The sequence below is a fragment of the Malus domestica genome, chromosome 15 (genome assembly GCF_042453785.1).
Source record: "Malus domestica chromosome 15, GDT2T_hap1".
NCBI lineage: Eukaryota > Viridiplantae > Streptophyta > Magnoliopsida > Rosales > Rosaceae > Malus > Malus domestica.
Genome location: NC_091675.1, coordinates 22,861,341 through 22,877,633, shown reverse-complemented (window position 1 = coordinate 22,877,633; position 16,293 = coordinate 22,861,341). Strand labels below are relative to the sequence as shown.

The following is a 16,293-nucleotide window of genomic DNA, read 5'->3' as shown; positions in this document are numbered from 1 at the left end:
TTCTCTGCACTCTTTGTCATATACTTGTCTTCCAATTTTTGCCACAACACACTTGCTAATGTCTCACGCATCACAAAATACTTCTGAGTTTTTGCAAGGCACAACCGAATTGAAGAGCAAGCCCACAAATTTAATTTCTCCCATTCCGGCTTCGACATAGCTTCCGGCTTCTCTCCCAAAGCGGCAAGTAGATCTTGTTGAGCCAACACATCTTTGACCTCACATTGCCACATCCCAAAGTTGTTTGTGCCATCAAACTTTTCCACTTCGAACTTTGCATTTTGCACCGTAGTTCTTGCAAACCCGGAGCTGATTCCAAAAGGATTCTCATCTTGCCCGTCTGACATCTTTGGCAACTAGACAGTACCCAAGAGCAACCAGTGCTCTGATACCAATTGTTGTGCTAGGATAGCACCAAACCTGTTGGAACCAACTCAAGCTAACCCAATACACCCAATAGCTCTCACACACCACAGAAACAAATAGAGAAAGAAATATAATGAATAATTTCTTCTCTATACATGTAGCTCAAAGCTATTACAACAATAACTATGATGGATGATTGCTAACCAAAAAGAAGAGCACCTTCTTCTTCTTTTCTGCTCTCAATTTTCTGCTCTCTGCAGCTCTCTTTGCTCTCTCAAAGATGGACTACTAAAACAGAAAATGGTGCACACTCCTTCCTCTCTCTTTCTCACTTCCGTATGCTAACATTCATCCATCCTAAAACAACTAATAAACAAAACCAAAGTAAAGACATAATGATTACTTTACAAACATCATCATGACTTTTCTTTTTTCTTTTCAACAAACATAATCATGATGCCTTTCACTTTTTTTTCTTTTGGTTTGTTTATTAGGAAAGGTGATGGCCACTTGGCCACAATTCAACACTGTAGACATCAGACTTTACAGAAATAATTCCCTCCATGGACTCTGGAGGCATGTAACCACTGCACCAAATGAAAAAGAAAAAATAGTCAGTATACTTATCTGCAAAAATGCGTGTTTAGCAATGAAAAGGGGAAGACCATGTCAATGTGATGCAGAAATACTTACCGTGTCCCGACAATCTTGCTTGTGTTTGCTTCCAATTCATTTTGGGTGAAAATCCTTGCCATACCAAAATCTGAAATTTTTGGGTTCATGTTTTCATCAAGTAGTATGTTACTAGCTTTTAAATCTCTATGAATTACTTTCTTTCTTGAGTATTTGTGCAGGTAAAGCAACCCTTGAGCAATTCCTTCGAGAATGCTAAAACGCTTCTTCCAATCTAGTATTAGACCTCTGGTTGGATCTGTCCAATATGTAGAGTTAAGTAGGACTAATATTAATTAATAGTAGTAATCTATGAACTTTGACAGTAACATAAAAGACAGATATCAAATTTAACAAATGAAATCAAGTATCTTGGTTCCTCACCAAATAAAAAGTGGTCCAAACTTTTGTTCTGCAGATACTCATATATCAACATCATCTCTCCACCATGAATGCAAAATCCGAAAAGCTGAACCAGGTTTGTATGTTGGAGTTCATATATAAGTATCAGTTCATTCTTGAATTCTGATGTTCCTTGCCCTGAACATTTCGAAAGCCTCTTCACAGCTATTTCTTGTCCCATCGCCAATTTCCCCTGAATTGATAATCCATATCATGTTTTTGCTGTCATCTTTAGGCAAATGAAGCTAATTCCTTCTTTTTTTTTTCCTACAGCATTTGAATTAGAAACAGAAATTTTTGTTTTCTCAAAATGTTACCTTATAAACCGGTCCAAACCCTCCTTGTCCTAGCTTGTTTTCTTCAGCAAAGTTGCTTGTGGCAGCCAAGATGGATGAATAGCTAAAAACGCTTAAATCATGATGTCCTATCTTTCCATCATTTCGGAGACCATTAACATCATTAGTAGGTCGATTAGATTTCATGAAGATAAGCATTTCGTTCTCAATCTCTGTCCGGTTCTCACCTATACAGATAAATTATAAGAAATTAAAGTTTCAATGGAGACAACAATAGTCAAAGATGTGAATAATAATCCTGTCTTACTGGTGCACATGATTTAAAGAAATATACCAGCTGATGCAAGGGCTGATCTTCTTCGTCGGAGTAGATAGTACGCGGTGCAAAGCACTAGAGCAGCAGCTATAGAAGTGCCAATCCAAACCCATTTATCTGCTGCATCATAAACAATTAGCTACCAACATATGCAATCAGTATAACACACACGCACATGTATGCATGTATGCATTAATTGTCTTCAATTTTTGGATGAATATATATCAGGTGGTATGAAATTGGACTTGTATGGTTACCAATTTTTGTGCCAGAGGATTTCGTTGATTGGAACCTTCGGACGCACCCACCATCGGTGTCATAGCCATCACAGTTCTGTGCTTGTACAATATTCATCTGTCCATCATATTCCTGAAGTATCCCACTGCTGTATAGCACCCATTCTGGTTGAAGACTCTGATCACCTACAGCAGTGTAAGTGAGGTAGCCATAATGTTCGTTAGATACAATGCTAAAATTGTACCTCTGCTTGGACACATTAGGCAAAAAAAATTCAAATGTTCCATCTGATCTCAAGACTCCACTAGTCCAATAAACCACCCCGCTTTTATTGATTTTCAATTCATGTTCATTCGGGTCCCAAACAAGACTGAAAGGCCCCGAAGCCGGGTTGTAGGTATCTGCATATGATACAAGTGACCAGATGTGGCCATCACTGCGGTTGACACCTAACTTCATACCCGGTAAAAATGTGTCTGTTGGATAATCAAAACTTTGCCAAAAAACCCTCGATCCATTCATTTCTTGTAGTACAAGATTGCCGGAATCCAAAAGGGTAGCCACAACACCGCTACTAGTACCATTACTAGTTTCTGGAGCAGAGCAAATGACAATTGGATCTTCACCCGTTTGAGTAATCTTCAATGTGTAATTCCAATCCAAGGTAAGAAGTGGAGATGAATATGATGAAATAGGTCTGTTCCTGTTGCCAATCCAAGCTTTGTTTGGGTTGTATTTATTGCGACGGATGGCTAAATAGGTGAAGTTGGAATACAGCTGTTCAACGAAAGACAAGGTGAACTTTGCCGATGCAGATTCTAAGGAACTCGAGGAATCAAGAGTGTCCCCCGGTGCCAATGTGTCCCTTGCATCATGACAAGTCCACAAGCATGCAAAAATGATCAAGAAAATTGAGTTCTTCATCATCACACATGTAGCCATGAATGACCACAAGACAATGAAAAACTTGGCTTAAAAAAAAACGATTAAGAGGCGTGTGAGTTTAGTAAACACTTTGGAACTACATAATTTTTTTTACAATTACCGGAAGACTTCTGTTTTCATTCAAAATTCAAAGAAAGACTTTTGACTTACTGATTTAGGTTTTTTGACAGCAATGATTTTCTATTAATTTTGGTTAGAATATAACTTGCATTTAGAACAATGACCTTCTCCTTTCTTTCTGCGCAAGTCACAATACCCACCTACTCCGGCCTCTGTACTTTCTCGTTGGTTTCTTTCTTCATCAGTACACGGGTTGATCTCTTCTTTCAAAGAGATGGAATTAACGCATTTGTGGATGAATGAATGAACAATAATATCAGGTGGTAATAAATAAGCCAGAGAACTGTACTTGACAAGTATATTTAGCTGAGTCACACCAAGCATGATTGATACGCTTAACGCGCACCAAAATCCGAATTCGACAAGGCATCTACTGAAATAATTTCAATTAAGTTGTTAAACTTTATTGTATTATTTCTTCGAGGTTTTGGCTACATGTAAGGGTGATATTAGAGAGACTATATACTTAAACTATATTTTGTAGATTACATGATGTCACCGTTGTTGCTTGGATTCCTTCTTTAAATCATTAAGAACATGATCTCCCTAACATTTTTTCCATGTAATCCCCATTGTTGAGAAGTTTCTTTTCTTTTCTAATAAGTTTTGGCAGGTCTAAGAACGTGAGGGTGACCATTTGACCCATCTTTATGCCAGATAATGTCACACGATTTTTTTATTTAAATACCAAAAAAAAATTAACAGTGTAGGAGATTTGGATTAAGCCAAATAATAGTCTCACCATAATAATTTAGTACGAACTCGCTATCCACGAAGGTCAAATCAAAGACTTTCAAAAACAACTAAATTACTTTTTATTTAGAGAAAGGAGAAAACCAACATATGTTAAAATTCTTGGAGAACTTGGACTGTTATTGTCACACAACTACCTTTGACTGCATAAATTGCATAGAATCCCTTTCGTATGATTTGTGTAATAGATAAATAAAACTCATTTAATAGTAATTAATAGGATGGTGAGCTTACTACCACTCAAGATTGGTGATAAAAATGAACTGAGACAGCTCTTGCAAGTATATAAAACCAAGCCAGAACCTTCAACGAGCAACAATTTCGGAATTGGACAAACAATTTGTCGACATATCTTCTGGCTCCTTCCCACCGGCCACATGATTTCTTTCCGTGAAAAATGCTGGCTTTGTTGGCATAGGTAATGCCACACTTTCATTTGTCAACATAGATATCACACTGGAGATGGTCGGCCGATCACCTGCATTTTCCTCCACGCATAGTAGACCGACATGGACGCATCTAAGAAATTGATCCTGAATACATGAATCCGTTAGTGTTGGATCCATTAGTTCTATCCCTGCGCCTTCTTTCCATAGCTCCCATGTCTGAAACAATATTATGATGACTTAATTAGGATACAATCATGATCGAATCTCATGAGAAAAACTGCAGTGGGAACTTCCGTCATGTGACAGGTTGAGTGACCTATTTTGTTATCGTTAAAATTCTTCAACACCTGACAAATCCTAATGGGACGATACATGCTACTCAACCAGCCATATGTCAGGAAAGTCCGCACTGAAGTTCTTATCAACCCGGACACCTCAAAGGAGAAGAATAAAGAACTAAATGCAGAGGTTTGTGTTACGTACATATCCTACTAAATTTAGCACACGCTCATCATTGTAGAAGCTGTTGTTTTTCCTGCCACTTATGATTTCGAGCATTAACACCCCAAAACTGAAGACATCAGATTTTATTGAAAATATCCCCTCCATGGCATATTCGGGAGACATGTAACCACTACACCAAGTGAAGAAGGAAAGGTAAATATATATGTTTTTGTGTACGCATCTATAAAATTCTATAAAATTGCATTTCATGTATCCAAAAGCAAACACGTGATAAGAATGAAAGCAAGCATTGCGTCCTTACCGTGTCCCAACAATCCTACCAGTATTTGCTTCCAATTCATTATAGCTGAAAATCCTTGCCATACCAAAATCTGATATTTTGGGGTTCATATTTTCATCAAGTAATATGTTACTAGGTTTCAAATCTCTATGAATTACTCTCATTCTCGAGTATTTGTGCAAGTAAAGCAATCCTTGAGCTATTCCTTCAATTATACCGAAACGCCTCTTCCAATCTAGTAGAGCTCTGGTAGAATCTGTAATATAGAGGAAGCTAACTAAGAATATATCAATGAATAAAAAGTTCGAACAAAGGAAATCAAATGCTAAATTAATGTAGTTCTAATTAGTTCCCAGTTACCAAATAAAAAGTTGTCCAAACTTTTGTTTGGCATGTACTCATACATCAGCATCCTCTCTTCACCATGAATGCAAAATCCGAAGAGCTGAACAAGGTTCGTATGTTGGAGTTCAGATATGAGTATTAATTCATTCTTGAACTCCAATGTTCCTTGTCCTGAACATTTTGAAAGCCTCTTTACTGCTATCTCTCGTCCCGTTACCAATTTTCCCTGAAACAATATATTTATCAGTTAATATAAACCGAAAATACACTTTGTACTATTTAAAGCGTTACCTTATAAACAGGTCCAAAGCCCCCTTGCCCGAGCTTGTTTTCTTCAGAGAAGTTGCAAGTGGCAGCCAAGACAGATGGATAGCTAAATGCACTTAATTCAGAATGCCCCATCTTTCCATAATTTTGAAACCCACGACCATGATCATTACGTCTATTAGATCTCATGAAGTTAAGCAATTCATTCTGAATCTTTCTCCCGTTGTCGTCTACATGTTTAGTTTTAGGGTAGAAATTAAGTTAACATTTCAATTGAGGAAAATGCTGGTTAAAGGCACTACAAGAAAACAATAGTCATCGACTCTAGTACAGAACAAGGGGGTAAATGACATATCAGTGATTAACAATCTCATCAGCCAGTCATAGGCCTTTTACCAACCCCATTAGAAACTGATAGGACTTTTACCAACCAAATTCTGTGCAACTAATGTTTCTTGCAGATATGTGAAACTCTGTCAAAAAAGAACGTGTTATTACCCTTACAGAATTTGATTACCTGAAAGTGAAAATTTTCTTCGTTTTAGCTGATATAAGATGCAACTCAACGCTACAAGTAGAGCAGTGGGAATAGCAATGACAATCCATAGCTTACGTGCTGCATGCAGAATATTAATTAGCCAAGTTTCTCCATATATACATATTCCTGAATCTAGTATGAGCTAAAATAAAAAAAAAAATATATATATATATATATAATAATGAAATATACATATACATCAGCTTGTTGATTTGTCAGTTAAACAAGTCTAGCTAATTGAATTAAACAAAAAAATGACTAGCATACAAACGAATATGATTACAGACCAGCCGGCATCCTAAACCGAAGGAGTCGTTAAATTTGTAGTTGAAGTTTTTCAATTGTTTCTACATGACATGTATCTTGAGAAGAATGAATATATGTGCGTAGCGAGAGTCTAGAGTTACCGATAAAATTTTGAGATGAAGATTTTGTTGGCGTGCTTGATTTTCTTGGCAAAACAAAACTACCATTTGTAGTACCCGAGCCGGTGATGTTTTCAACGAACTGACTGTCTACACTCCAAAATCGGCATCCAGTAGTGTGATTATTAGATATTGGGAAGTCGAATCCAAGGCAGTCACAGTTTTGCCAACAAGTAGCCTTACAATCAGTATTACTACTACCAAACCAGTAGGGGTCTCGTGAAGTATTAGTGACATTGCTTGGTTCAAAAGAACCATTTTTGAGCTCAAATTCACCACCAAATTCGCTCGTACATTCACTCGGGCGGTCCTTTTTCACGCACCCTCCCTCAGTGTTATAGCCATCACATTTTTCTGCTTGTGCAACATCACGTTGTACACTATACTCATACAGTGACCCAGTGGTGTACAACACCAACTCTTGTGGAGAGCCACCTTCTGCAGCAGTGTAAGTAACGTAGTCTTCATTTTCATTTGAAACAACGCTAAATTTATATTTCATCATGGATTCATCGGATAATATATATTCAAATCTCCCATCTGATTTTAAGACTCCGCTAGTCCAAAAAATAACCCCTTTTCGCCTCAGTTTCAGTTGCCGTTGGTTGGGGTCCCAATCAAGGGTGAAAGTCCCTGGAGCTGGGTTGAAGATACCTGACCATGATGAAAGAGACCAAATGTGGCCATTCCTATGGTTCACACCTAATTTCATACCAGGAAGAAAGGTATCGATGGGATAATCAAAACTTTGCCACAGAAATACCCGGTTCATCGATCCGTCCACAGAATTCACCTGTTGTAGTACAAGATTGCCAGAATCCAAAAGGGTAGCCACAACACTAGTATTATTATTACTAGTATGTGGAGCCGAACAAATCACAATAGGATCTTGATCTTCATTTTTTTGGGAAATCTTCAATGTATTGTTGAAGTCCAAGGTAAGTAGTGGGGATGAAGGGTATAAAACAGGCGAGTCTCGGTTGCCGATCCATGCTCTATTTGCAGTTGCAGATTCTCCGTTGCGCATGATAGCTAGAAAGCTACAGTTGGAACCATCTATGGTATTTACAACGAAAGACAAAGTGAAATTGCCCGATGCAGAGACCAAGGAACTTGAGGAATTGAGAGTATCACCTTGTTTCAGCGTGTCTCTTCCATCATAGGAACTCCACAGGCCTGCAAAAATGATCAAGAAAACTAAGTTGATGATAGCCATTATCAACGAGCACGAGGCTGGTGTTAAAATATATTAATGAATAACTAATGTTGTTGGGGTTTTAATGTTTTATGATAAAGCCACATTTGTCAAAGCATGGCTGTGCAAGTCTTTAGCGGTGAGAAGACTTAATATTCACCGACTAAAAGAGAAGACTAATCGTTTTCCATATTAAAAAAATATATATATATGGAGAAGACTAATCTCCACCACGGAAAGGAGCCGTGCAAGATACGGTTGGAGCTATCAATAACGTGAGACATTACAAAGTAAAAGAGAAAGTATGCGTACGTGCAAAGCAAAAGGTTTTGTTACTAATGTTGAGAATGAATCAGACAATGATGGTGTACATTGTTAAATTTTTCAGGTCGAGGGCCCGGGGTGGTGGCCCTTCTCTAACGACACTAATATTATCCCCAAATTAATAATTACCACTTGCCTAATCCATCAAGTGTGAAATTTTATCACAAAGACTTCTGACACGTCCCGACCCTGATATTCCCCGAATACCAGGATAGACACGTGCTGGCCGACACTCGAGAGTGACGAAAGCCATTAATTGATACAAAAGCTAAGAATAATAAATAAATAAGGGTTATGAATTTAAAATACCATGAATTAATAATTTAGGAATGTGTTCAGAAAATACAACTAAGCCTAGTTACTAAAAAGAATTAAGATAAAATTTAATGAATAAGGAGTGAGTCCTACATCGAGAGGATCCGAAGATGCTGCTGTAGAAGTGCCTTGACGCCGGGATTATGTGCCTTGATTCTAAGTCCTGAATGGGGGTGCAAAACAAAGGTGAGTGGACCAAGTTTATATATATAATAATAATAAAACAGTTATCAATGTACTAACCCCCAAAGTTTATATAATGAAAACTACTAGCATAATAAGTGATGGATTTAATAAAAATCCTAGCATGCCAAAAATATCTCAAAAGCCATATCGCGGAATATCATCGCAGAAATCAAAACAGTCAACGTCTCATAAATCGTCTCGTAAGCGCGGTGTGCTGCTAGAAAGATCACCGAATAAATATAACTCCCGGCCCAATGCCTGCACCTAAGTCTCTATGCCCGTAGCCAAAGATAACTCCCTCCCGGCCCAATGCCTGTCACCGTGTCCTTCAGCCTTTCGCTAGGGATTATTTCTCCCAGCCTAAATGGCAACAACAGATCCTCGCCCCAAGCGGCATAGTGTCCACTAGTTACGCACAAAATGTTACGCCTCTCATAAATTACCACTTCATAGTATAACCGATCATCGTTTATACTATAAAGAGGGTTTCAAAAACATGCTCTAGCATCCTATCGTCATCTATCAGATAGTCTACCAGTTCATGGTTTTTATAGAAAATACGATATATTAAAATATAGCTCAATATAGGCCAACAATTAATTCCTCACAAAAAACACGAGACGAAAATCAATATATTAAATCAACAGGCTTCACATAAATCAGATCATAAATTCGTAGGCATGCTAATCATTTATGCAATTAAACCATAAAATCATGTAATTTTAGAAGGGGTCCACTCACAGTACTTAGTTGCCAAAAGCTGCGCCACTAGCGAAGACGGAAACGTCACAGTAATTGCCCTAAGCACATAAATTGTCCAATTAATAAAACTATATAATAGCAATTGAATTTGGGAAAACAGATATTGGAATCGGATTCAGAACGTCGAATTACCCTAAGAAGGGTCCCGGACGAAAACCCGAAAAGTCAACCCTAAAGTCAACGTTGACCGGGGTCAACTGTCAAATTAGGTCTAACGGGCTTTAGGCTTAAAATCCGGATTAGGGTTTAGGTTAAATAGGATTAGGATCTATTGGGTTTTGGGTTTAGGGTCTTAAGTTTTTTTGGGTTAAAAAGATTTAAGGTGAAGAAATGTGGTTTGGGCCTAAGCCCAAACACACACACGCACCACACAAGCACACACACAACAAACACACACACACACATGCACGGCATGCACATACACACACGTACACATGCACTTAAACACACACACACACACGAATACACACACACACAAACCACAAAGGCCTTAAGGCCTCATTAAAGAACAGGGCTTTAAAAGGAACCGGCCCAAGGCCAATATATATAAGGCCCGAGGCCTTATGGGGTCTTTAAAATAAATAACTAAAATAAAAAGAAACGGGCTGGGGTCTAACGGGCTTAAGGCCCAAGGGGAAGGGAAAGGCCGGATGGCCTGGGTTTGTCGAAGGAGAGGGCCGGAAATTCGGCCGGAAAACTACCCAACTTTAAACGACCATAACTTTTTCAAAACTCAACGAAATCAAGCGAGACAAAAATGAAAGTTGTAGCCCTCGAAGAGACGAAGAGAATGGTACCTCACACAACGTCTAACTCGCCGTTGTTTGGCCAGAAAATGCCTCGAAAGCTGTCGGACTCGCCAGAAACTGGGTAAGATTCAAATGGATATAACTTCTTCAATACTCAACGAAATTGAGTGAAACAAAAAGGAAAGTTATAGTACTCGACGAGAGGAAGAGATTGATACATTACAAGGTGGGCCCCACGGGCTCAACAATTAAGGCTTTAAAACAATTTTTAAATAAAATGGGGTTGGGGTGTTTCAACTTTGGTGTTAGTTATAATGGGATAATCACATTTAATCTCATTATTTTTTCTTCCCCCGATGTGGGATAGCTTGTTGAGAAAAATTAGAGTACACAACTCTAACACAAGTATTGAAGAGACAAAACAAGTAAACAAATTACTTGTATTACACTCACGAAATATTACAACACACTCTCAATGACATACTTTAGAAGCTATGACACTCTCTCACTTCTAAAAACAGACTCTAAACCACTCACACTCCTCACAAGACTACACTTGCTTCTCACTCTCACTTGGTTGCCTACTTGCTTGATTACTTGGTTTCTTTACAAGCTTACAACACCACACATAGCACTAACTTATATTTATACATGGCATAACCGACCTAGCCAAAGTCGGTGGACTTGGCTTGTGCATTTCCAGCCACTAACTTATATTACTTTCTAGAATTTTCACTAACATTCCATTACAACAAGCTCAAGATATTTGTTTAGATAATTCTAGATAGGAAACCGACTTTGGTGCTGGAATTGTCTAGCATTTTAAGTGCATGCACCATCTACCTCCCATGCATATTTGAATCTCCTTGCTAGAGTTGTCTAGCATCCAAACACCAATTGGGCTGGTGTTGATCTTCAACATAGCTAACATGCATGAAAATTATGCGAGTTAAAAAAATCAGCAAAATTTATGGGCATAACATTTCAACTGGAAATCAGCAAAATATATTATACAATATTCCACTTAATCGATGATTTTTTTTTTCGTTACCCGATCTACTTTATCAATGGGAACAAAGTTTTATTACAGGATTGTTGATTAATTTCTCAACGCCCACCAATGTCGGAATGAGACAAAACATTTATCGATCCAGTTTGCTCTCCCGCTTCACGTATACCAGTAAAGTCCACATTTCCTTGTGCGTAATATGCCGGCTTTTTTGGTTTAGGCAACTCCATGCTTTCGTTTGTCAACATCGATATCACATCCGACATGGTGGGTCGATCGGCTGCGTTTTCATCCACGCACAGTAGACCGACATGGATGCATCTTAACAGTTGATTCCCGTTACAGGAGTCGCCTAGAGTTGGATCCATTAGTTCTAGCTCTTTATTTTCTTTCCATAACTCCCAGGCCTGAAAAAATGTTAACATGATCATTTAGCTAGGATATCACAATAATGAAATGCTACTGACAGTCATTCACTACCACCGTTGATGGAAGTGAGGTCCCACGAACCATCAACGACGCGCTTGGGTGGCCATCCCTAGCACAGCTCAACCTTAAAAACAAGAATATAGAAAAGGTTACATACATATCCTACTAAATTGAGTAAGCCATCATCATTGCAGAAGCGGTTGTTTTTCCTGCCGCTTATGATTTCAAGTATTAGCACCCCGAAACTGTAGACATCGGTTTTTACAGAAACTATTCCTTCAATGGTCTCAGGAGGCATATAACCACTGGAAAAAATGGAAAAGAAAAAAGTCATCAATTAGTACACAACTACACATCTACAAAAATACATGCTTAACAACCAAAAGCAGAAGCCATGACAACTAAGAATTTATACACATTTACTTACAGTGTCCCGACAATCCTACTAGTATTTGCTTCCAATTCAGTGTGCGTAAATATCCTTGCCAAGCCAAAATCTGCAATTTTAGGGTTCATGTTTTCGTCGAGTAGTATATTACTAGCTTTCAAATCTCTATGAATTACTCTCGTTCTCGAGTATCTGTGCAAGTAAAGCAATCCTTGAGTGATTCCTTCTATTATACTGAAACGCTTCTTCCAATCGAGTAGCATACCTCTGATTGAATCTGTCACAATGTAAGGAGAGTTAAGTAACAATACTCAATACGTTTTTACACTCACAAAGTAAACAAATAAAATCAAGTACTAAGTCTAAAGTAGCATTGATTCCAAACCAAAAATAAAGTAGTCTAAGCTTTTGTTTGGCATGTATTCGTATATCAACATCCTTTCGTCTTCATGAATGCAAAATCCAAAGAGCTGAACAAGGTTTGTGTGTTGGAGTTCATGTATGAGTATCAATTCATTCTTAAACTCCGAATTTCCTTGTCCAGAACTTTTTGAAAGCCTCTTCACAGCTATTTCTTGTCCCGTCACCAATTTTCCCTGAATTGATTATCCATAATTTTCTCAGTTGTTTCCAAAAGAATATAGAAGACACTACAATCTAGTAATTGAAGGCCTTACTTTATAAACAGGTCCAAATCCCCCTTCTCCGAGCTTGTTTTCCTCCGAGAAGCTGGAAGTGGCAGTCAGAACAGATTCATACGTAAACACGCTTAAATCATGTTTTCCCATGTTTTCTTGATTAGGTTCATCAGTAAGTTTATCAAATTTCAAGAAGCAAAGCCATGTGTTCTGTTTCCTTGCTCTGTCCCCACCTATTTAAATTAGTGTAGAAAGTCAAACTTTCAATTTAGTACAACAATCAAACATCTGAAATTCTGTCTAACAAGTGTAGATTAGGCTTAAAGAACATACCTGAAAGCATTCGTCTTCTTAGTAGATAACCGAATATGCAAAACATCGTTAATAGTAGTGCAGTAGGGAGTGCAATGACAACCCATAACCACTTACGTCCTGAATTAACTGCAATTAATTAGCTACGAATTCAGTTATATATAATACGATTAGTTAGCTAATTGCCTTGTGTGAAGTTTAGATATCAAATTGGACGTACCATTTTTCTTAGCAGGTGGTGAATTTGCAGGCGTTGTTAGGCTTGACAAAACAAAAACACTACTTGTTTTACCTGATCCAGTGCTATTTTCAATGAACTCACAATCTACACTCCAAAATCGGCATCCAGGTCCACTAGACTGATTATCTGCTGGAGTGTCGAAACCAAGGCAGACACAATTTTGCCAACAAAGAACCTTACAATCAACACTACTGACAACGTACCAGCTGGTGGCTCTTGAAGTATTACTAGAGTCTTTGATCTTGAAGTATCCATTCTTTTGCACAAATTCATCACCAAATTTCCCCGTACAATTGCTTGGCCGGTCTGTTCTAACACACCCTCCAATTGTGTTATATCCGTCACAGTCCTGTGCGTTTGTGATCGCAACTTGTGCACCATATTCAAAAAGTGTCCCCCTGCTGTATAGCACCCATTCCGGCTCTGGATCACTTGGGTCACCTACAGCACTGTAAGTGAGGTAGTCTTCGTCTTTGTTCGAAATGATGCTAAAATTGTACCTCTGCTTGGACACTTCAGGAAAGATAAATGGAAATTTTCCATCATCAAAGACCCCGCTAGTCCAATTAACCACCCCACCCTGCTTGATTCTCAACTGTTTCCCATTTGGGTCCCAATCGAGGCTCAAAAGCCCTGGTGCAGGATTGTAGCTTGTTGCCCAAGACAAAAGTGACCAATTTTTGCCACTTCTGCGGTCAACCCCCAATTTCATGCCTGGTAAAAATGTGTCTGTGGGATAATCAAAACTCTGCCACAAAACCCCGTTGGTTGATCCGTTGACTGAGCTCGCTTCCCGTATCACAAAATTGCCGGAATCTAGAAGGATAGCCTCAAAAGCATTAGTACTACTAATATTTTTCGGAGGAGAGTAAATCACAATAGGGTTTCCAACTTGGTTTGTAATTCTCAACGTGTTGCTCAAGTCAAAGGTGAGAAGTGGAGAAGAAGGGTACGGAATAGGAGAGTTTCTGTTCCCAATCCATGCTTTGTTTGCACCTTGCTTGTCGCGCAGGATTGCTATATAGCTGGTGTTCGAACCATCGATGGTTTGTACCACGAATTTCAAAACAAACTTCCCGGACGCAGACACTAAGGTGCTCGAGGAGTTGAGAGTGTCCCCAGGCTTCAGTGTGTCCTTTGCATCATGAAGACTCCACAAGCATGCAAAAATGATGAAGAAAATTGAGTTTCTGATCATCAAACTTGTAGCCATGAGTGATCACAAGGCAGAACTTGCTCAAACTTTTTGCTGATGAACACAAAAACTTGGCTGATATTAATACATTATACTTGATCAAGGGTAGGGGGTAGATTAATTACAAGTTAAACAAAGTTGTGACAACTACACAGGAAGACTTTTTTTTCATTTATTTTATTTAAAAATTAGAGATAGAGTTCGACCAACTGTTTTTATGTCTGGACACACCATATATCTCTTCCATCTGTGTTTCTTGGGGAGAAAGTTTATTTGTTTGCACATGGAAGAATCTGACTCGGTCTCTTTCCTTCATCTCTCGGTTGCTTTTCTTTCTTCATAATATATGTTTTTAGCACCTGATTTGAGGCGTAACTGTGGGAAAACTCTGATTCGAAAGTCTAATAAATTCAATTTCCTCGTACCATGATTAAGGGTTATTTAAATATAAAGAAATAAACAATTAATTTGTACTTAGTAATGTTGGAGAATAAGAATTTTCTGGTGAAGAGGTGCAACGCCACTTCTTGAAGGTAGGATTATTCCAAGGATTTAAAATGTGTGCATGGGCTCTCATTGCTCTTTAGTCTTGCAATAATTTTCTCGCTGAAGTCAACTACTTTTATAGCTTACAAAGTTCACTCTCTATTTTCCAATTTGCTTGATCCTAGCTCGAGTCACCAAATCAAACTATTTATTTTCCCAAGATAAAGGAGCACCATGCCCAATAAAATTGTTGCTGGACCTAAAAATAAAAAATATTATATTCACATATCTTAAGTTACTTTCTTCACTTTGAAAACAAACAAAAAAATTACTTCCTCCACTTTTTTAATTTTTTAATATTTTTCTATCAAATGTTAGTGGTATGTAGAATGTCAAAAAATATTAGAAAAATAAAAAGTTGTGAATGAAGTAATTTGAAATGTGTGAATATAATCTCTTAACAATATTCGGACGTTGAATAGATAACATACTAAATTATGGAACAGCTTGATATACGTACGCTCAAGAAATAGGTTTTGTGAATTCCGAAGTTGCGGACTTGGAATAGGAGTCCATAATGGACATAATTTGCCGGTTCACTGAAACTGGCAAGATGAACAAGACACATAGATTTGAGCTTGCATATGGGGTATTTTTAGCCAGATAACGATGTTTTATGGGTCAAATATGCGTTTTAAGATTTGAGACAATTTTTTAAATTTCTTATTTTATTTTTATTTTGGGGGAGTTTTCTCATATCAACGTTAAGAACAAACACAATCTCTAATTACAAGCATGACTTTTATCAAAATGAATTGTGAAATTAATGTATATTTTTTTTTAACAAACGATATTATCTACATTAAGCAAGTGAATGTGTGCTTAGCCTCACAATGAGCTAACAATAATGTGGTTCAAATTCGTCTTTGCCAATAATCGAACCTAAAACCTCTTATTTACAAGTGAAAATGAATATCACTAGACTGTAGTACTAAAATGAATGAGTAAAACGCCTGGACGGCTAATATGATAGGGTATTGTTATAAGGGAAAGGAGACACTAGAAGGGCAAAATCATACTTGTAGGTGATGAATCTGAGAGAGGTGACAAATCAACCCATTGAGTTGTTAATGAGTTTTTCGTTAAAACACGTTTAATTTGATATCATTATAATATGTGAGATTGGTAATGATGATGATAGTGTAGAATGAAATCAAATTAAATAGATTTTAATAGGTACTCATTAAC

At 37.8% G+C, this 16,293-nt stretch overlaps 3 protein-coding genes across 4 annotated transcripts; all 3 read right to left on the bottom strand.

The window, feature by feature from the left end:
• Positions 1-940: 940 nt before the first annotated feature.
• On the bottom strand, positions 941-3,231 carry LOC103453249 (G-type lectin S-receptor-like serine/threonine-protein kinase At1g67520). Its single transcript, XM_070812798.1, has 5 exons — positions 2,310-3,231; positions 2,071-2,172; positions 1,758-1,963; positions 1,423-1,633; positions 941-1,297 (listed from the first exon to the last, which is right to left on the bottom strand). Exons 1-5 carry the CDS (start codon positions 3,229-3,231, stop codon positions 1,056-1,058), a joined length of 1,683 nt encoding a protein of 560 aa, XP_070668899.1. The 3' UTR covers positions 941-1,055.
• A 914-nt stretch (positions 3,232-4,145) lies between these two features.
• On the bottom strand, positions 4,146-8,189 carry LOC103435552 (G-type lectin S-receptor-like serine/threonine-protein kinase CES101). Its single transcript, XM_070813682.1, has 7 exons — positions 6,799-8,189; positions 6,371-6,469; positions 5,878-6,083; positions 5,602-5,812; positions 5,263-5,497; positions 4,980-5,130; positions 4,146-4,712 (listed from the first exon to the last, which is right to left on the bottom strand). The coding sequence occupies exons 1-7, from the start codon at positions 8,030-8,032 to the stop codon at positions 4,413-4,415; spliced, it is 2,436 nt and encodes an 811-aa protein (XP_070669783.1). The 5' UTR covers positions 8,033-8,189; the 3' UTR covers positions 4,146-4,412.
• A 3,116-nt stretch (positions 8,190-11,305) lies between these two features.
• Positions 11,306-14,644, bottom strand: LOC139192171 (G-type lectin S-receptor-like serine/threonine-protein kinase At1g67520). Of its 2 annotated transcripts, none has more exons than XM_070813680.1 (7): positions 13,344-14,644; positions 13,145-13,252; positions 12,851-13,044; positions 12,559-12,769; positions 12,213-12,450; positions 11,943-12,090; positions 11,306-11,763 (listed from the first exon to the last, which is right to left on the bottom strand). In XM_070813680.1, the coding sequence occupies exons 1-7, from the start codon at positions 14,575-14,577 to the stop codon at positions 11,455-11,457; spliced, it is 2,442 nt and encodes an 813-aa protein (XP_070669781.1). In that variant the 5' UTR covers positions 14,578-14,644; the 3' UTR covers positions 11,306-11,454. The 2 variants fall into 2 exon arrangements, with proteins under 2 accessions (XP_070669781.1, XP_070669782.1); XM_070813681.1 differs by having other exon boundaries at positions 13,145-13,243.
• Between the last annotated feature and the right edge of the window lie 1,649 nt (positions 14,645-16,293).